The sequence below is a fragment of the Podarcis filfolensis genome, assembly GCF_964270895.1.
Source record: "Podarcis filfolensis genome assembly, chromosome: 14".
Taxonomy (NCBI): Eukaryota; Metazoa; Chordata; class Lepidosauria; order Squamata; family Lacertidae; genus Podarcis; species Podarcis filfolensis.
Genome location: NC_139616.1, coordinates 10,421,065 through 10,443,087, shown reverse-complemented (window position 1 = coordinate 10,443,087; position 22,023 = coordinate 10,421,065). Strand labels below are relative to the sequence as shown.

At 42.7% G+C, this 22,023-nt stretch overlaps 1 protein-coding gene across 8 annotated transcripts in view; it reads right to left on the bottom strand.

Annotated features, from left to right (window-relative positions):
* MYO5A (myosin VA) overlaps window positions 1-22,023 on the bottom strand; it is a 128,163-nt gene that overhangs the window by 6,640 nt on the left and 99,500 nt on the right. For 3 of the 8 annotated variants that reach the window (XM_083586125.1, XM_083586124.1, XM_083586131.1), the window contains exons 27-38: window positions 21,591-21,644; window positions 21,087-21,314; window positions 17,085-17,185; window positions 15,983-16,063; window positions 13,609-13,807; window positions 11,520-11,594; window positions 10,013-10,106; window positions 4,674-4,820; window positions 4,129-4,283; window positions 3,836-3,925; window positions 3,034-3,184; window positions 1,596-1,878 (exon numbers count right to left, since the gene is read on the bottom strand). In XM_083586125.1, coding sequence (XP_083442251.1) covers window positions 1,596-1,878; window positions 3,034-3,184; window positions 3,836-3,925; window positions 4,129-4,283; window positions 4,674-4,820; window positions 10,013-10,106; window positions 11,520-11,594; window positions 13,609-13,807; window positions 15,983-16,063; window positions 17,085-17,185; window positions 21,087-21,314; window positions 21,591-21,644 — 1,658 coding nt within the window. The remainder of the gene's footprint in view (window positions 1-1,595; window positions 1,879-3,033; window positions 3,185-3,835; window positions 3,926-4,128; window positions 4,284-4,673; window positions 4,821-10,012; window positions 10,107-11,519; window positions 11,595-13,608; window positions 13,808-15,982; window positions 16,064-17,084; window positions 17,186-21,086; window positions 21,315-21,590; window positions 21,645-22,023) is intronic. The other 5 variants (XM_083586128.1, XM_083586127.1, XM_083586130.1 and 2 more) reach the window with 3 other exon arrangements.

Below are 22,023 nucleotides of genomic sequence, written 5' to 3'. Positions count from 1 at the left end.
CCCCCCTTAAGGAGTCCCAGTGCCCAAAGTTGACAAATAAATATCTGTCCTATGAAAATTAAATTTAGCAGCTGTGCCATACCAAACACGGACAGGGCTGCACATCAAGCTCATAACAGAGTGATGCATATAGCTTCTTAACCCACAAAACACAACTAAGCTAGTCCCTGAATCCTTGCTTGCAGAAAAGTAATTTCCCCATTATGCCCCCCAAGAATTCCATTTACTCAGGACAGAACTTCACATTATAAGGTGCTTCCACTTTCCTTTGTAATGTGGGGTTCTCTTCGATAGCAGACTGTATACATGCAGACAATCCTCCCTTCAGTGTGCACTGCGGCCCCCTCCACCACCACTCCTAAAAACTTTCCTGCTTATCATCCAGCCATTTTCAAAACCAAAAATACGCCTAGTAGGGAAATGGTTAAGAAACTCTTTTCTGCCAATTGATCTGACCTACATTACTCCTAAAGGGATGCGGGTGGCGCTGTGGGTTAAACCACAGAGCCTAGGACTTGACGATCAGAAGGTCGGCGGTTTGAATCCCCGCGATGGGGTGAGCTCCCGTTGCTCGGTCCCAGCTCCTGCCAACCTAGCAGTTCAAAAGCACATCAAAGTGCAAGTAGATAAATAGCTACCGCTCTGGCGGGAAGGTAAACGGCGTTTCCGTGTGCTGCTGTGGTTCACCAGAAGCGGCTTAGTCATGCTGGCCACATGACCCGGAATCTGTACGCCGGCTCCCTCGGCCAATAAAGCAAGATGAGCGCCGCAACCCCAGAGTCGGCCACGACGACCTAATGGTCAGGGGTCCCTTTACCTTTACCTTAAAGGTACCCCTGCCCGTCAGGGCCAGTCGTGACCGACTCTAGGGTTGCGCGCTCATCTCGCTCAAGAGGCCGGGAGCCGGCACTGTCCGAAGACACTTCCGGGTCATGTGGCCAGCGTGACGAAGCTGCATCTGGCGAGCCAGCACCAGTGCCGCACACAGAAATGCTGTTTACCTTCCCACTAGAAAGCGGTCCCTATTTATCTACTTGCACTTAGGGGTGCTTTCGAACTGCTAGGTGGGCAGGAGCTGGGACCGAACGACGGGAGCTCACCCCGCCGCGGGGATTCGAAACGCCGACCTTTCGATCGGCAAGTCCTAGGCTCTGTGGTTTAACCCACAACACCATCCGCGTCCCTCAACCTTTACCTTACATTACCCCTAATTTACGCATACGTTTAGAAAACATGCTCACTGCTTGCCTCCTCCCAGTATGCCATCATTTGTGACCCAGACCATAAGGTCAGTTCTGGCAATCCTTAACCCTCAAGAAGAGAGGGGTTGAGAGGAAGGAACACATGAAACAAGTGTATAACTCAAGTAATATGACACTGTGCACAGTGGGTGTAAAACCCACTGCCTCATTGCATTTAGGAAAATCACCAGTTTGGCAAGTATATGAACTTGTCAAGAATAATTCTCTTTAATGCAGTGAATTCCCAAGTCTAAAAATAACCTTAACATCAACCACCTGGTTCAGGAAGAATTCACTATTATGCCCAGCAAGTATAGCCAAAAGAGCTGAAAACATTTCAGAAGATATCCTCACCTTATCTGCATCCCTTTGCTCCAGGAGCACATATCTTTCCGCAGGAGGAGGTTATTGAGGGTCACTGCTCCAATGATGTAGAACATCTGCTTGACTACCTGTTTGATCAGCTCTGGATCCATTCCATGCTGACACATGATTGAGTGGAAGGTGTTCAGCTGTCGGATGATAGAGTCCAGCGTGTACGTCCCTTCGTCAGCAATGCTGGAGGTTCTCTTTCGGAGACCAGTTGGTTTGACCCCCGACACCCCTTGTATAGTTTCATGCTCCAACATTCCTGAAACTGGTTGACAAGATGATGATGATATTTATATATATATCCTTTCTCCCAGAATTGAGTCTCAACGTGGCTCACAACAGTAAAACAAATACAAATAAAACACCTATCGCTAAAAAACGTGTAAAAGGTTGTGGTTAAAAGTAATTGAACAATCTATAGAATTAAAACAATGTGGCCCATGAGAACATTCCCCCAAATCACGCCCACTCACCCATCAGTGATAGGTGGGAAGACAGGGTTAAAACACAAGCAGGGAACAGGCTTGTGCAGCCAAGACAGCAGGAATTAACTCCCAATCATCAGAGTGGTGATTAAATCCTGTTCAGTTCAAGCGGTCCAGCATTTCTGTTGAATCCCCCAGTTTTTGGAGGCTCAAACAAGAGCAGGGTAGTTTGGGGTAACTGTGTGAAAGCCTTTGCAAAAGTGCTTTCAAGCAGTGCTTTGCCACATTTTAAAGTTCCCAACAAGCAAGACTTCGAAGTACAGCATCACCTGACACCATCGTGATGCCAGGTGATTGACAGGAAGTGGCTAGGACCATGACAATGGAGTGGTGTACCAACCAATCAGGTGAAAAGGCCATGTCATTGGTATGTCCTGCCATGTGTGTTGGGCCAATGATGTGCTCCAGCAGCTGTTATGAACTGTCATGGCAGCCATGAAATCCTGTGCTGGACCCATCAAGGCAACAGCAGCATGCATATTAAGATATCCCCAAACTAATGTCCAGGTTTTTCCCAACATCATCACTGAGATTGCCCCCAAGAAGCCCACAGGCAAGATTTGAGAGCAATAGTATTCTCTCACTGTTGTTCTCCAGCAACTGGTATTCAAAGGGATATGGCCTCTGATCCTGAGGTAGTATACAGTATAGCCATTGGGACTCACAACCTTATCTTCTATAAAATTGTCCAATCCCCCAACTGTCTAATTCCCCATTCTGATTTTCGCTTGTCCAGGTAAATCAGACTTCTTTTAGCAAGCTTTGACTGCTGTTTATAATGAAAAAAGTGTATATAATGTCATCTCTCTTAGAAATAAAAGCTCTTCTTTTAACAGTGGAAATCGGAGTCATAGGCGTAAACGGCAGAGATGTCTAGTTAATTAGAAAAGGAAACCACAGGTTTCTATTTTTTCTCTCTCTTCATTTTGCCTTACCAATCATTGGCTGCAGAATATTCTCCAACACTCTGACAAGCTGCTGGTAGATCTGAATGGCCAAGTCACTCAGCACTTGTCTGTATTCAGCAAGGTCAAAGTTAGTGAGGCAATGTTCATTCTGACGAGGTGTGTTGTGCTTCATAAAACCCTGGATTTGCAGAAGACAATGGTGCACATTTGTTCCAGTTTGTATTTACGTGTTTCCATTACGTTATCCAAAACACTCTGGATGGACAGCATGTTTCAAAAACAGTCAACAAGTTCACTTCCCTCTTGCCTACCAACCTTGCCATCAAATGCCTTCCAAAGGAGCAGAGGCTCAGTACTTTTTTCAGAGCAGGGGGCAATGATGTAATTTGCTGGAGTGGCATTTGCCAGTGCTGTAAGCCTGGGGGTGTTGGGTGTAGGACATTGTTATGTAAGCTGGAATGAGACTGATCCAAGATTACCCAGTGAACCTCATGGTGATCAGGGATGTGAACCCAAGTCTCCCCAGTCCAAGTCCAACATGCTAAGCCTTTACCAGTTCAGGCATTTTTTGACTTTCTTTGGGGGTGTGGCTATGGACTCTTGGGGGTGTGGCTCTGGGGACTGTCGTGATTAGCTTCTGCACTTCAAAATTTACCACTACACCACTGCCAAGAATAGATACAATTCTTGCTCTTGTCAATACTGTCTGTCTGCGGCTTACAAGTAGAAGCCATGCTTTCATCTTGAACAGGCAGATCTAATGCCTTCAACCCATTTTGTACATGCAAAGTCAAAAGTAAAAGTGAAAAACATAAATGGCAAGACTTGCCTCTTCACCACTGTACTGCTTCAAGCAGTGCAAAAATCGGCATGTGTTAGACAGCCAGAAGGAAACTGTTTCAAAGTCATCACCTCTTTTCTGAAAACAAATGAAGAAATAAATACGGCTTGCATGAAAAGACAGTTAGAAGAAAACATGGTCACAGTCAACGGCTTTAATTGCTGTGTTTATAAAGTATGGAAACAAAAGTGCTATTTTTTTCCCTTGTCCCCATATCATTTGCTGTGCAACACTAAGTGTTAATTCTCCACACTGACGTTGTCATTAAATAATAAATGTACCTTCAATATTTTTTTGATGCCATTAATAGTCGAAGTTAGCAAGGACCTCACTTTTTGGTCATCATTAAGATAGTCAGCATGGCGGACACACATGAACAAAATGTATGCTGGCAATCCTGGGATCAGGTTGACTGCCACACCTCGTGGCTTCAGATCTGAATAAGAAAACAAAAGTATGCACACGTAAATTCATCAACAGCTTCGCTGTGTTTTATATGGCCTGGTAAAACTGCAGCTCTCCAATTTACCAGAATTGTTCTGGGACTAGTTAGTACTAATACTTTTTATTTGATTTCAAAGTTATGTTTTCTATTCCAGTTTTCTGTCAAGAATTATCTGTGCCCGGAACAGAACAGAATAATGTGAAGTTACAAAAGGAAACCAAGGAGATATGTAATGCAACTGATATGAAGAGCTGAACTTTCTTGGTGAATGGGGATTGTTTCCTTTTCTCCAACGTTAGATAAACTGGACCAGTTTCAAGAAACACTCCACATTCATAGGCAAAAAGACTGGTTCATTTTATAAACAGAAAGGATTCTTACCTAAAATCAGGTTCTTGACAAGCTTTGGCTCATCTTCCTTTTTATACTCTAACATCCCCTGGAAGTCCTTTTCTTTCCTTGGAATATTGACAGGATGGATTGGCTCATCAATTATTTGTCCAGGTGAAATGTTATCCATCTGGCCCACTACATCAAGAAATGGATATTTATTTATTTATAAAAATTGCTATTTGTCACAGAACCTCCCAGTTTTAGACAATAGGATTGATACTGAATTCTAGAGTATTATCTGTCCATTCATTTCACAGTATGTTGGCTGTCTAGATCATCTACAGGGTGTATTCCCAAAGGAGTAAGTGCATACTTTTCAAATTAAGTTATTAGACTTATGATTCCTTCTACAGTTATGGGACATTAGATCTTTCAGGCTGCATTGCACATCAAAAATGACAGGATTCACAGCTGTAGTCAAGCAAATAAATTCCCCCCTCTAAGGGTTCTTTCCCTATGAGAATAGAAGCTTTTTCACAATGTGTGAAGACATGCAACCCAGGATCAAAAAATGTTTGTGCTGAAGATCTTTGGACTCCCTCTACTTTTCCAAAGTTCTATTTAGGCACACTGTAACCAGCCTGGAAGGTTTGTCTGTATAAAATGAGAAGTGAACCATCTACTGCAATCAGTGAAAACTAGCAAAACATATACAAATTGCAGTTTGTATAGACTCCCTACTAGAAAAGAAGGTAATGCACAGGACTTTGCTCTATGTTCAGGTGTCACTTTGGACATTCAGGTAAGTTCACCTACTGCTGGTATCACAACCTTCCTCCTCTTGGCAAACTATTGTTGGTTATCCTATAAGCACTTCCATGTCTTCTTTCTCTTCCCTTTCTGGTCTCTGCTTCCTTTAAAGCACATACAAGGCAAGGAAGCGCCACAGCTCACTTCTAACAAGCTACAGGTACCCCCACCCCTCACAAAAGAAAAATACTAAATACAGACTGAAAGCAACAACTCTTGGACAATCTCCTCTTCTTGTGTCATGCGCATACAACCAGGAAGGGGACAACCAGAGTGTTTACATTCTACATAAAATGTGTGTTTATGCCTTAAAAAGTTGGAACAATAAAAAGGGTGAGATCTTACTAAGGATAAAGGAGCAAAAGGAGGTTTTTATATACTCTAAAGCTACAATACTATGCACACTTACTTGGGAGTAAACACTACTAAAATCAAGGGGACATTTCGGAGTAAGCATGAATAGGATTGGGCTGTACGTCTGTTAGACTCCGTTTAAGGAAATACTGAAAACCAGAAGTTCCTTTTCCAAAATGTATGCTAAAAAGAATGCCCTCAGCAAACTGCCCCCAAGCAAAATCTGGCATGCTGAACAACTAGAAACTTTCCTCCATCTTTCATTCTTGTGTCAATCCACAGCATAATGACAAAACCATTAGAAAACTGCCCAAGGCGGTCCACATCACCCCAGTACATCACAGTGCTGTGCGGTTTTAAATTTTTTCAACATCTTGCCCTCATACCTGGATCCATTTCAACATGCAGTGCTACGCCGAGCACTACAAAGCAAACATGTGGGTTCAAAAACAAACCTTGGTTGGGAGTGAGACAAACTACGAGCCCAGGTTCAGGTATTAACACTTAAGCCAAACCATGGATTAGCTCTGGGTGGAACAGCACCAGCAGAACCAAGGAAGGAGCACAGCAGCTGTGATCTTCACTCCAGGAAGCTGTACATTTCCTCGTTCACACTAAGCCATGGCTTGGCTTATTGTTACATGAGAACGGGGCTGGATGCTGTGCAATTCAGGAAGTGAACATCTAAAACACACTGATCTGTGGCTATTCTTCAGATAGATAGATTATGGTCATAGACCAATACAAGTTTGTACACACAGGATAGTTAAAACAGTAAGAACAAAACATAATAAGAAAACACAAGATTAAGAGTGGAGCCAACAGAAAATGTACTTTACCATCTGCTTCCTAATATGCATTGAGGCAGAAAAAGATTAACTACCTTTTCTGTACCATAAGAAGTCATCACTTAAACAAGATATCAGAATCTGAGTGAGTCTCCCAGAGTTCTTAAAAAATGGACTATGCTTCAAGACTATATTTAATATGGCAAAGGGAAGGCAACAATTAGAACTTAGCCACTCCCTACTAACGCTTAAGCAAGTGAAAGGTCTCAATGTAATCTGTAGGCGAGCAGCTTTTTTTCTTCTTAAGGTGTTCTTCCTGCAGACAATGCTTAGTAAACACAGAAGTCTGTGATTTCTCGATGTTACCTCCTTGAAAGGCAAAGTACAACCGAGAGAGGGAGGAGGGAAGGGCTATGAAGCAAGCAGGGAGCTGTTTTCACCAAGGTAAAGAGCTATTTTACATTGCATGGTAAATATTCTACCTAGCAGACAATGACTTATTGGTCAAAGTCTTCCGCCAAAATGACTAAGCTGGGAAGTCATGATTTCCTCTTGCACAGGCATTTATAAGGCAATGATTACCAAGGCCAAAGGTACAGCCATGCCCATTAGCATTTTAATTCCATGATGCATTGAGAGCATTCTTGATGCATTTATTTCATCTATGAAAGTGTATGAGTAAACTGAAAACTGCACACAAACCTACAAGGGAAAGTAGCAAATGAGCAAGAATTCAGTATGTTCCTTGAAGAGAAGGCCTTGTTCACTTGGAATCAGTTTGATATCAATCTACTGTGCTACTGTTTCAATGTACCTTCACTTCTAAATACAGTATGTTTCAGGGGGGGGAGTCAACTTGACCTTGAATACTTGTGAATACAAGATGCTTATCCCGCAAGTTTTTGTTTTTCTCTCTCTCACTCACACACATGTATTGTCAAATTGCCTTCCAAATGATTCCTCCTGCAAATTGAAAAATACTTTTACCTTCTGCTCAACATTGTCTTTTTTATCATTGTTGATGATGATGTTCAAATGGGAAACTAATAACTGAACCATATATCCAAAGGTTTAGTTATTTAAAATGGCATCCTGGGGAAGGCTTCTAACCATAGCTAATATTCCTTTGCTAGACTTCTTAGCTGGTGAACAGCTGTGCTGGTGGAGGAACTTAGAGCTGTTGTAGTGATGGTAGAAAGGACCCCTTGAACAGATTGATGTTCTACTAATTTCCACATGAAAAAGCTTCCAAGGACAGTGTTCCTCTTCTGAAGAAGGGCTTCTGCCAGTGCCAGTACCACAGGAGCAAGAGGCAAGAGCAGAGCAATACTAATCCCACTGAGGGAGCAGCAGAACAGAGCAGTGGGTCCATGGCCACATCTGAAGATGTTCCAGCCAGTATCAGCCAGGGCAGAAGGTGTTCCTCCCAACTTGTGATGTCAACTCTAGAGCTAGCATAGCTGAGAGACCCAAGATCAAAGCCAATGGTGGATTCCTGGGATCTGGATTAAGTGGGTCCAAAGCCAATGGCACGAACAATTCCCTGTTTTGGCTCCTTCCACTTCTTACCATCAGTGGGAGAACCACTGGAAGGTGGTGCAGAGGAGACCATGCACCATCCCAAGAACCATTCCCCACCATTAAGTTCTGAGTGGTGCCAGGATTGTACTCTAACCTCCCAGTTCTCCCGGTGCAAGTGGTTGTTGTTGTTTAGTCGTTTAGTCGTGTCTGACTCTTCGTGACCCCGTGGACCAGAGCATGCCAGGCACTCCTGTCTTCCACTGCCTCCCGCAGTTTGGTCAGACTCATGTTTGTAGCTTCAAGAACACTGTCCAACCATCTCGTCCTCTGTTGTCCCCTTCTCCTTGTACCCTCCATCTTTCCCAACATCAGGGTCTTTTCCAGGGAGTCTTCTCTTCTCATGAGGTGGCCAAAGTATTGGAGTCTCAGCTTCAGGATCTGTCCTTCCAGTGAGCACTCAGGGCTGATTTCCTTCAGAATGGATACATTTGATCTTTTTGCAGTCCATGGGACTCTCAAGAGTCTCCTCCAGCACCATAATTCAAAAGCATCAATTTTTCGGCGATCAGCCTTCTTTATGGTCCAGCTCTCACTTCCATACATCACTACTGGGAAAACCATGGCTTTAACTATACGGACCTTTGTTGGTAAGGTGATGTCTCTGCTTTTTAAGATGCTGTCTAGGTTTGCCATCGCCTTTCTCCCAAGGAGCAGGCGTCTTTTAATTTCGTGACTGCTGTCACCATCTGCAGTGATCATGGAGCCCAAGAAAGTAAAATCTCTCACTGCCTCCATTTCTTCCCCTTCTATTTGCCAGGAGGTGATGGGCCCAGTGGCCATGATCTTCGTTTTTTTGATGTTGAGCTTCAGACCATATTTTGCGCTCTCCTCTTTCACCCTCATTCAAAGGTTCTTTAATTCCTCCTCACTTTCTGCCATCAAGGTTGTCTCATCTGCATATCTGAGGTTGTTGATATTTCTTCCAGCGATCTTAATTCCGGCTTGGGATTCGTCCAGCCCAGCCTTTCGCATGATGAATTCATAGCTGCAAGTGGTAGCTCTCCTGATTGCAGTTCTAAAGGTGAAGTCCATGCATCAACTCAGGGATTCTAGCTCCATTGCCCCTGTGGCCTCTTAATTTGCTACCCTTGGAAATTCCCTCCTGTTACATAGTAGGGAGGCACCATCTCTGTTGTCTTTTTGGCACCTCCCTCTTTCAACAAACCTTCTAAGTGGATATATTTATCCTGGTCTGCATCCATATCACGGCTGCTTTTAACTGTGGGGTTGTTTTTAAATGCTTCTATTATTTTCATATGTTTAATTGTTGTCTCACTTGTTTTAAGGTTGTAGCTGTTTCATTTCTTATATAATTGTGTATTTTATTGCCGTAACCCACTCTGGGACTTTGTGCTAAAAGGTGGGTAAGAATACAAACAAACAAACAAACAAACAAACAAACAAACAAAGTCTTTTCTGAGATGGCCATCGTAGGGAGGGAGGGGGTGGAATCCATAAGCAAAAAATATTGCTATAGATTCTGAGGCACCACATTCTCATATTTCAAAAGAAATGAGAGCCTTCTTATTAGCCAGCTGTTCTTGTTTGAAGTACTTGCTCTTGGCAAAAGTCAAACACTGCCCTTTATTAAACAGAGAACGAAATGAACTTCAACTCACGACCCATTTGCACTCAGATCCCAAGATAATCCATACCCTTTCCTTAGCATAGTCACATTAATTACTATTTCGGGATACTATCATGTGCATATACACACAAGTTCAACATTTTTCTAGTTATTGTATCTACTTGTCAACAGCTGAAGACTTATTGCCTCTTTCATATAGTAAAACAAGTCAACATTTGCGCCGCCAGACAAGAGAGAAAAAGTTTGACAGTACACAGATACCGTACCTTCGAGTTCATCAATCTTTTTTGCATAGACTTTAAGCTGCTTTTTCAGTTTGCGAACAATCTTGTCCTGTTTTTCAAGCTGCTCCATTAAATCCTAAGCAATAAAAGTTGAGAGGGAAGGATTAGGTACTTAAAAGTGCTGTCTATAACGACAGACAGAGCAGAACCAGTACGGTTAGTGCTACAAAAGGAGCTGAGCACAGCTGAAAGGCGATGCTGCCATCTGGCTGAAGTTTGCAAGCCTGCACGCTGCCTAGAACATAAGCAAGACAATTATATAAAGTATGTTGAAACATGTGCAGCATGACAGACACAGAATTCTTCCACAGGCACATTTTATGGATATCAACATACAGTGGTACCTCGGTTTAAGAACAGCCTTGTTTACGAACTATTCGGTATACGAACTCCGCAAAACTGGAAGTAGTGTTCCGGTTAGCGAACTTTACCTTGGTCTACGAATGGAAGCCGAACGGTGGAAGGGCACCGTGGCAGGAGGCCTCATTAGGGCAAGTGCGCCTCCATTTAAGAACGGCTTTGGTTTAAGAATGGACTTCTGGAACGGATTAAGTTTGTAAACCAAGGTACCACTGTATCTACATCCAACTTTCTAGGTTCTTTGTGGGAAGCCACGACAAGTGGTATTAATGTGATTTGAATGTATGCCAGGCATGTGACCTGGGACTCCCATCTCCCAGCCACTATGGCCAATGGTCAGGGATGGTGTAAGTTGACCTCCACAGAAGGCCATAGGTTTTCCACCTCTTTTCTATTGTCATGTCTATTTCAGGCTTGTGGAGATTCCACAACCACTTCTTACTTTTTAGACATACAGAGGAGACTTGAGGAAAGAGAGGGAAGTCTGAAGCCCCCTCCCACTCTGGGTAGAACCAAAAGAGTCGGGTGGGGGACCCCAACAACATTTGAAACAATTTTTGCAAAGCTGGGAGACTGAAGTATATCGTTCTTCAAACTACATTTTAACACCACCCTCTACTAATAATTTAAATTACAAATATTCTTGCCTAGCCTCGCCAACAATTCCCCCAGTGTTTTTGGTACCACTAGATATCAGTTTTAATATTGAGGGATGCCATCTAAATCAGGCATAGGCAAACTCGGCCCTCCAGATGTTTTGAGACTACAATTCCCATCATCCCTGACCACTGGTCCTGTTAGCTAGGGATGAAGGGAGTTGTCGTCCCAAAACATCTGAAGGGCCAAGTTTGCCTATGCCTGATCTAAATGCTTATCTAAGAGCAAATCTGGAATCTCTTTTTCAGAAGGCAAAGTACACAGCTAAGAGAGTCTGCTTCAGTCATGCTGCTGTGTTCATATTAGTAACAAAGACGCTGACACAAATGACACAACAGGGGAGAGGAACGACATGGATGAAGTTTTCTGAAAAGGATTTCCTTCAACAGTGGACAAGGCAGCCAGCTCTTCAGTTAGTGCTCCAGAGTAGCAAACAAAGAAAGAGAGTTGGCACAATGTACACAGTACATACAATCATCCGTTTGTAAAGTGAAATCCGGTACGACTGATACTTCATGGGATCATCTGCATATAACTCCTCACAATACTGAAAAAACAGGTATAAAGTATAGGTTCTTCCCATTCTTTAAAGGCGCTAGCATGTCAACAAACTACAGAAGAAAAGGCAAGTTCAGCTACAATGATTTTGAGACAGACTTAGGCTATTCAAACAGCGTCAATCTCCCTACAGACCAGGATGCAAAAGTCACAGCCTTTAAGATGCACACAACAGAGGGGAGGGAAGTTTTCTGGTCCATTTATTACTATAAAAACCCCTGAAAAATATGGCTTTAAAATATATATACCTCACAAGCAGGCGGAAAATAAAAATGCCTCAACAACATTCAGTGATTACTACCCTCAGAATGGGTACTGTCAGGAATATTTAAACCCAGATGGGTCATGGTGGTCAATTCTCGTGTCATACCATAGAAAAAGATGAAAAGGAAAATGGGGACTCTTCTAAAAAAGTGAAGGCTGGAAGGATTAATCCCCCTTCTAAATGTTTTACACATTTGGGGCAACATCAGAAACTGTGTGCTTCTGTTCAAATGCTGGAGCTACGAGCTGTTTAGTTTCCACTTTTCAACTATCTGATTGCCTTGGATTGTCTTCAGAAGGATGGACAGTTATATAAACTGTCTTAGTTGTTCCTTTGAAAATCAATAAAAGTGTGGTTTTTAAAAAAGTTTCTTTCAGCAGGTACATTCAAGAATGTAGCCCTTGCAGCATGGCATTGGCATGTACAACTGCAATTAAGCTGTCTAAGAAGTTGGCTATATGATAAAAATGCTACAGACAATGGCAGAGTTTGAAGAATGATAATGAATACTGGTTATTATGGGGTTACTCTTCATGAAGCACCAGCAGGAAAACGTGATGTTGTGGAAATGCAAGAATGCCAATACTCTAAAGCTAGATATGGGAAGCTTGCTGAGGAAGAGAATTGTCTCCAGAGGAGAATACAACACACCTACCATAGCTTGGCATTGGGTCTGTATGGAGGAGGGACAAGCACTGGGCCAGCTGGAGTTCTTGACTGGATAGACTAATCTCCTGCTAAAATACTGGCCAAAGTTTGGCTTTCCAATCCCTGAAAACACACCTCCTCCCCAAGTTCCTAAAATAAATGAAGTAGCAGCAGTGGAAGGTGCAAGCCTACAAGACAGAACTTGAAAAAGGCTTGATGTTTTTTGTGCAGCTGGCTGCATCACTAAGATTATTTAGCTATTCTGCAGAAGTACTGCAATAGCTTCAGGACTAACCAGTAGCATCTGGATGACAGTGATCAAAGGGACCTTCCTTTTATAACTTTGTAAGCACTGTGGGTTAAACCACAGAGCCTAGGACCTGCCGATCAGAAGGTCAGCAGTTCAAATCCCCACGACAGGGTGAGCTCCCATTGCTCGGTCCCTGCTCCTGCCAACCTAGCAGTTCGAAAGCACGTCAAAGTGCAAGTAGATAAATAGGTACCGCTCCGACGGGAAGGTAAACAGCGTTTCCGTTCACTGCTCTGGTTCACCAGAAGCGGCTTAGTCATGCTGGCCACATGACCCGGAAGCTGTACGCCGGCTCCCTCAGCCAATAAAGCAAGATGAGTACCACAACCCCAGAGACGGCCATGACTGGACCTAATGGTCAGGGGTCCCTTTACCTTTAAGCATGTGTTGCACTCAAGAAAATTGGGAATCTGGAATGTTGCCCCCCTCTAACCTGCTCAATAGTCTAAAAATGCCCCTAGGCAGAGCTGGGGAACCTGTGGCCCTCTATTAGACATCCTGTCTGAGACGGATGAGAACTGGAATCCCTCATCTTCTCCCTGCCTTAAGACTTCCAAAACCAGAGAGAATCTCATCCAGTTTTATTCACCATCCTTGGAAGAACATAAGTAAGTCGCCAAAGAAATAAAAGCCACTTCCTCCCTCCTTCTGAAGACCTGAAGAATCAAGACATTGAATCTTGCTTTGGAGGCAGTTGCTGTCTTCAAAACCTATTGCACACATGCTTGCAATGACAGCACTTCTCAACACACACACACAGTTTATTAAGATTTGACTTACTAGGTTTTCATTAGTCAAGCGGGTGATCTCATGTTGTAGGCTAGCTTCTATACGGGCTTCTGGGGGCAGCTGCAGGTTCTGTGCTAACAACTGCTGCTGGCGATTGTTCTCCTCCTTCAAACTCTGAATCTCTCCACGGAGGGCTTCCAGTTCATTGTCATGGCTCCTTTTCTGAGACTGCAGTTGAGATTCCAGAAGTCTACAAAGCCACAGAAAAACAAAGGGCATTTGGGGGAGGCGGAGAGAAAAAGGGGAGATGAGGAGGAAGAAGGAAAACACTTTTTTAGAATCTGTGTTGAAGATGGTCACGAAAGGTCTAAATACTGTCATCAAAGCTCAGGTGTACATATAGCTGCACATTTATATGGAGAAAGAAAGAAAACCAGAGAGTACTCTTTAAACCCATTTAGGTGATTTGGACCAAAATCCCATTTGCCTAACAATGAGATGTATAGCAAAATTAAAATTGCCTTGGGTTTATATTGCCTTGGCTTCATATTTGTTTAAAGGATCTGTATTATACATAATTACAAAGCCTGTACCATTTCAGGCAAGAGATTTTTGGGCACCATTTGCAAGGGCAATAATATTTAGTTTAACATTATATTTTACCATCTCTGGGAGAGAGGTGGACAGGCATTTGGATTTTCTGCCCCGGGCATGCAGTATCTCGGGCTGTCTCTGGTTCCCATGACTCAAGGTTTTGTTAATCAATCCATAAACGCCCTTGCAACCTCAAAAAGACATGCCAATCATGATGTATTTAAGTGAAGGCACATAACAAGGCCATAAAGGAGGAAGTCTTATTTATGCTGCTCAGAAAGAAGCTGAAGTATCCCACCCAAAAAACTAAAAGAATGTAGTAAAGGTATTGCTAAAGGGATATGGATGGAAGCAATAAAGTATCATGCTGACTGTGCTGCTGATTCACTGTGTGGGCTTGGGAATGCGAACAAATAATTCATTTGCTGCTTGTGAATTATAGGAGGGAAGGAACAGAGGAAATGAATGGGGGGCACTGGAGTACTGAGATTAATGCTAAAATTGCATCTTCTACAAATGAGCACATACCTCAAGCTGAGCGGCTCCATCAGACACACTTTCAGGGTTTAAATAGACCTAAGCAGACCAGCTAACAGCTACATTGACCAAGCACATAAAAGGTAAATATGAATAATTTACCTTTCATTTCTCTGCCCCTTGCTCTAGAACCTTTCGCTTCTAGAACACGGACAAAAGAAAGAAAAGCTACAGAGCCACCTCTTCCCTCGTTTACTCTGCAGCATGGTAACTACTCGCAAGTTAGCGTCTAGCAGACTTACAAACACAGTAGTTAATGTTTAGTGTTTTGTTAGCACAAGAAAAGACAAGACACTGGTTAAAATAGCATTTGTAATAAAACAAAAAAATCTATGTTGGTTAACTTGTTTGGTAAAAGTGTACAATGAACTACTCTTGTCATTTAAATGCTAAAGTAACTAAATTCAGAGCAAACTGAGAAGTGGGTGCTCAAGGAAGGTTTTTTAAAAAGCAAGATGCCTTTCAAATGAGTGGGTGCACCTGACAGTCATGCACACTTTATGTCATTACAGCTTTTTAAAATGGCTGTTTTCTTTATTTGGTATCTGCTAGTGTCTCCCTTATTCACCATGAATAGAACAGGCAAATAACATATACAGAATGCCTTTAATTTTTATGTGTTTCGCTCTGCCTATTTCAGACCATGGTAACCATTTTGTGCTGAACTATTAGTCATTTGTTGGGGGGGGGCGTTAACAGCGTGTGTAATAATATGGCTTGTAGACATTTTTAACAGGCTCCAGGATTTGGGGGGCTCTCTGAGAGCTGGGTTCTCGTCCTTTAGCCACCGTGTTTCCACATAAGAAAACAAAAATCAGCAGGAAGCAGATGGATGGCCAACAGTGGCTCCTCCTCCTCCTCTTTTCTTTGCCGTCACAGGGAGAGGGTAGACGAGCTGAGCTCACTGGCTAAGAAGGAGAATCAGCTACCATCACTACAAGCCCTCTCTTCCTATATGCAGAAGTCCTAAGTCTTATCATTTGTAGCTCAGACACATCTGCATCTTTCTTTTTATGATTCAGAACTTCCACCACAGCAAATCTGGGATATAACTGGTCAATAGTGGACCTCTACCAGATTGTGGGGCCCAGCTAACGCCCCACCATGCCACTTGCCAATGTTGAGACTGATTTGAAGTGCCAGTCTTGGGGGGTTCTTCCCTTGTTTTAATAAACCCATTTGGATTCAGTCTTGTTAAATGACTATAAGAAACAGCTTGCAAAAGCAGGTCCACAGCATGTTAGTAACACGAGAGAGAGAATGCAAGAAGATCCATCCTGAGAAGTCTTGTAACCTGTTGGCTTGTTTTAGCCCTTCATATACCAGCCACAGCTCTCCATCCTCATTCAGCATATGATAGTCCTGAAGAGATGATCTTCCAAGCAAATTGTTTTGTTTTGTTTTTAAATGCAAAAAACACAAAAAGGGATACATGATGGTGATGGTGTAGCATGCTAATTAAAAGGACAACGCAAGCTGAGTAAGTGTTATTATTAAAAAGAGGAAACCTTCATCTCCACAACTGCAATTCTAAACTTTTCAGCAGTGACACCCTATGCATGTTTGCTCGGAAGCAAGCCCCACTAAGTTCTGTGGGGCTTATGCCTACATTAAATGTGCATAAGATTGTAGTCTAACAGTGCAATTCTATACATGAGTACACAGAAGTCAGTCCCAGTGGGTTCATTTTTTAAATGTTTTATTATTCTTTCTTTAATCATTTCATCTTCAAGCTCCTAATAGATTCCAAATATTGAAATCACATAAAAGTAAACGTATGACAAAAATATGCCTAAATATAAAGATATAGATAACAAATATTTCCCAGCTATTCCAAGCTCTTTTCTTATATATTTCACAACTGGCCTGCAATTATTTAATCTTTCTTTATACTCCCCATATGTTCATAACTTTACTGTCAGCTTCAAAGTCAACTGCTTCCATAGATTCCTAACTAAACTCTTTCTTGTTAGGCTTATTAGTAACCTTTTGAACTTTCACAATCACGATTCTGGCTAACATTAGTATATATGGAACTTGTGGTTGAATGCTCTTCTGATTATCCACATAATTCAAGAGGCGCACACAATAGCACCCCAGTGAGTTCTACAGAGCTTGCACCCATGTATAGAACTGTAGCCTAAGTTAATGAAAGTATATGTGACAACTTGCCTGAGAAAATTAAGTTAGTAGGATATATTCAGATAAGATAGCATTGTTCCAAATTCCTTAAACCAGAAAAAAAAACTTCTACTCTGCTAATGCAAATTAGAACCACTGCACAACTAGCACCGAGCAGTTAATTATTATTATTATTATTGATATTCTGTTTTGTTTACAGCCAAGGGAAGAAGCAAACTGTACAAAATAGATGCACAATGTAAATGCACACATACCTGTTTGTCTCTTTCAGACCAATATACGCCTGGGCTATCTCTCCTTTGTCCTTCATCTTCTGTACATCCTCTAAAAGGATTGTGGAGTCTGTCATGGTGTTCTGGAAAGAATTAACAGAAAGCAGTTGCACAAAATAGGTTACCTGAAGAGTCTTTAAAAAAATAATAAGTAAGATTTTCTTGGTTTCCAAAAGTACATGCCTTGTCTCTTTTTTCAGGTTGCACAGTCTTTCTTACAGATCAGTTACATTAGTTGCGAGACATTATAAGTACAGTATAAGGTTGGGGAAGAAGGGATGGGTGAGGCTTCTATTCTTTTTGTATAGTGTGGATGTGGAGTTTTGTGTCAGCGTCAACTGAGCAGGTTCTCTTTCTATTCGTTTATTACATTTCCTTGGTAGTCTTTCTTTTTAAAGAGTTTTTTGTGGGAAGGTTGTGTGTGGCCTAAACACATACTGGTGTTCTTCATGCCATACATAGTTAAAACTGGTGGAATTTTCTGCCACAGGATGTAGCAATGGCTGCCAACTTGGACATATTCAGAAGGCAATTAGGCAAGGTCATGCGGCTATCAATGGCTGCTAAATACGATAGCCGTGTGCCACTTCCAGTAATGGAGGTGTCATGCCTCTGTATTGCAGCTGCTGGGAAACGCAAGCAAAGAGAATATCGTTGGTGCTTCTGTCCTGCTTTTAGGCTTCCTGGAGGCATCACATTGACCACTGTGAGAACAGAATGCTGAATAATATGGGCCTTTCACCTGATCCAGCAAGACTTTTCTTATGCTCTAACGGTTTAGTGATTATTATTTATTTTTCTCATGCCATAGAAATTCCTTGGGCTCTTTATATAGTGTGTATTGGAGTAGTACTGGTGGGTGTTGTTGTTGTTTAGTCGTTTAGTCGTGTCCGGCTCTTCGTGACCCCATGGACTAGAGCAGTGTTTTTCAACCACTGTTCCGCGGCACACTAGTGTGCCGCGAGATGTTGCCTGGTGTGCCGTGGGAAAAATTGAAAAATTCGAAAGATTTAAAAAAAAAAAAAGTAAAATTTTCGCCCACTAGGCAGGCGCCGGACTGTGTCCACCCTATTTTCCATCCGTCCTGAGTGGGGATCAGATCGGATGGGATCAGATGAGAGCGGACAGGCGGTCCACTCTCATCCGATTCCCCATAGAGAGCAGCGGTGCTCTGAAATCTCCCTCTCCGCACACAGTGTGGACACGGAGCTGTCATCCGCCGGCTCAGCGGGGATCAGCGGATTGATCCCTGCTGAGCAGAGAACGGTCCGCAACGTTTTTGTTTGCCATTAAAGAAAAAAATATTAAACATTTTCTAATGGTGGTGTGCCTCGTGATTTTTTTCATGAAACAAGTGTGCCTTTGCCCAAAAAAGGTTGAAAAACACTGGACTAGAGCACCCCAGGCACTCCTGTCTTCCACTGCCTCCCGCAGTTTGGTCAAACTCATGCTGACAGCTTCGAGAACACTGTCCAACCATCTCGACCTCTGTCGTTCCCTTCTCCTTGTGCCCTCCATCTTTCCCAACATCAGGGTCTTTTCCAGGGAGTCTTCTCTTCTCATGAGGTGGCCAAAGTATTGGAGCCTCAGCTTCACAATCTGTCCTTCCAGTGAGCACTCAGGGCTGATTTCCTTCAGAATGGATGGTGGGTGCCAACTTCAAATTCTCATGCAGTTATGAAGCTCACCAAATGATCTCGGGACACTCATTCTCTTTCTCCCGGCCTAACCTACCTCATAAGTTTGTTGCAGGGATAAAATGGGTATAGGGCAGACAGGCTACCTTGAGCTCCTGGAAGGAGGTGTACAGATAAAAAAAATTAAGGACTGAATAAAAGCAACACTGCTGTTGCCCAGCCAAAATGCAAGAAATCAGGCTGATTGTGAGACCCATGAAGAAGCCTGCACCTTCTTATGGAGATCCATTTCTCAGAGATTCTTGGTCATATAAGAAGTAAAAAAATTCACTTTTCTAATATGAATAATACATTTTAAAACAATATGTGTCATTTACACATATGTAAACTCTGCGATTGCTAAAGCACATCAACCAAGTTACATGATGTTCAGTGAATATTCTAGCATTTAAAATAAACTGACCATTTCTTGCATGGTTGTTGCTTTTTTAATGTATTGTAATTTTGGATTTTAATGTCAATCAATCAATCTTTATTACGGTCCAGAGACCCAACAAATCGTTACAAACCAATGCACAATTCAGACAGCCTACCGTTCAGACTTAAAGATAGGGATTATTGGTTCTTGCAACCATCAATAAAAACTTCACCACTGCTAATGTTCTAGCATTTGTCCGGTCTTCCAATAGGAACCTGATATAGTGAGCCTCTGATTTCCCGGGAAAGGTACCAGCGGTACCTTTGTTCTGATATTTTCTGGTACCCTGCCCTGAATCATTATTTTTTAAATGAAAAATGGTACATAAATGTTTTTAACAAACAAACAAGAAGAAAATCAGGTTACCTTGTCATCCTGGTAAACCATTTGCAAGCAGGGAAAGGAACAAACAAACCTAGTTACTCATATTTGTTCTCATTAAAGATCACCAGTTTCCCTTTTTATTTTCAAGTCTCCTGTATGAACTCTTGCGTATACCACCAGAAGACTTGCCAGTCAGTTCCAGTATCACTTTGAAACAGACTGCTCTGTTCATACAGAGTTCCACTGGCAGGTCCAAATTGCAATGAATAGATTTGCAAATTGGAGCTCCCTCCCTCCCTCTCTCTCTCTCTCTCTCTCTCTCTCACACACACACACACACACACAGAGAGAGAGAGAGAGAGAGAGAGAGAGAGAGAGAGAGAGAATCAGTAGTGTGTGAGGGGGTAACTACACATACATCCACACCTGCATGAACCTGATTTAAACAACTCTTCCTCCTCAAAAAAGAGATGATGCAAATCAAACCTACAGACATACAATCATTCACGCACAGCACCATCACAACACATTACAGTGGTACCTCGGGTTACAAATGCTGCAGGTTACGTGTTTTTGGGTTGCGCACTGCGCCGAACCCAGAAGTACTGGAATGGGTTACTTCCGGGTTTCAGCGCTCGCACATGTGCAGAACTGCTAAATCGCGCTTTGCGCATGTGCAGAAGCATCGAATCGCAACCCGCGTGTGCGCAGACGCGGCGCTGCGGGTTGTGAACATGCCTCCCGCACGGATCATGTTCGCAGCCCGAGGTTCCACTGTACATCATACATGGGAGGTACATATTTTCTCTTCAACTATGTGCTGTATATCCAATTCTTGCTGTGCAAGTGGTATCTGCTAGATGGTATTAATGGAGGCTCCCAGACACTTCTCTAGGATATGTTCAACTTTCCAAACAAATCAAGCTTCTTGCCTATACTGCTGGCAAGTTATGCTGCCATTATTGGTGACAATCATATTTTAACTGCATCTATTGTTACAAACGGAAGTGTCTGCAGACAGCGCTGGCTCCCGGCCTATAGAGTGAGATGAGCGCACAACCCTAGAGTCTGGCAAGACTGGCCCGTACGGGCAGGGGTACCTTTACCTTTTTTTTGTTACAAAACCAGGGAAAGGGAGCCGAGGCCTTCCATGTGTTGCTGCATTGCAGCCCACATCATCCCTGACCATTGGTCATACTGGCTAAGTTGCAGTAGGGAGTTGCAGTAGAACATCTGGTGGGTGCTACTGGTCCCCCACCCCCGTTATTCAAGGTTATTTGCATCATGTTATTTCAACAGCACTGAGAGTATTCCAACAGTGCAGGAGATTGTGGTGTGATTTCCTTTCAAAGCTGGTGCACCTCACATGCAGCCAGTGGTGTTGCAGGAGAGGGTGGGGTCAGATTTTCCCCTCTCCATGGCAGCATCCAGATGCACACTCAGGTCAATAATGGATTCTGCTGGGGAGAGGAAAAGCTACATTGCTCAAGCAAACTGCTCTCTCATCAAAATTCATGTTGTCCAATTTTTCTTTCCGCTACTTACCTTAGGCTGAATTGCCTCCTTCTGACTCATGAGTTGAGACCTCAGAATGAGGACTTCCTCCTTACGTACTTCCAGCTCCTCGCTGACAGAGGTCATCTGATCCAAGAGGACCCTATACGCTGGGGAACCGGGGGCCGTGACGTTAGGAGCGCTCTTTTCCATCAGGGCCTTCCTCAACTCATTCAACTCATTCTTGAGTTTCTTATTCTCAGATTCAAGCTCTTGACGCTGAAGCAAAGGGGGAGGAACACAAACACAGTTGCTCTCTCATTCACCAGCAATGCAAATTAGAAAGGTTTGGAGTGGGGTTTTGGGGGAAAGTCTTTACTGATCATGAGATAGCCTCTCTTACGGTGTTCTGGTAATGTACTGTACTATATGGCATATGTAAAACATTGTGCACACACAAAATCCTTTGTAAATACTATTGTAATATGCTCTTTTAATTATGGCTGTTTTAGGGTAATGTATAGGATTGGGTCACTTTAAAAAATCCAGAATTACCTTAAGTGATTCATACTCTAACTCCGCACCTCTCATCTGAGGCCTTTCTTCCTCCTGGGGGAACAAAAGACAGAGATAAAGTTTTATCCTTTAGCCAGAACTAGCTACATCTGCAAAACAGAAAGTTAGCAGGAAGAACAGCATGATTAATTTTACAAACCTTTTGGGGAGTGTGTGTGATACAATGTTAACTGATACTTATATTGCTTTTATAGTTCATAAATATTCACAGCTGAGGCAATTAAAACCACACATAATAGGAATCAGGATCTGGTCTGTAGTGGAAGTCCTCCAGCTTTGAAAAAAACCTCTCTAACAGTGCAATCATATGCATTATATGGTCAGAACCAAGTCCTGCTAAGTTCAATAGCGCTCTACAACGGCACTGTAAAGACAAGCCACAGTCCAATTTGCATATCCCCAAACACTACAC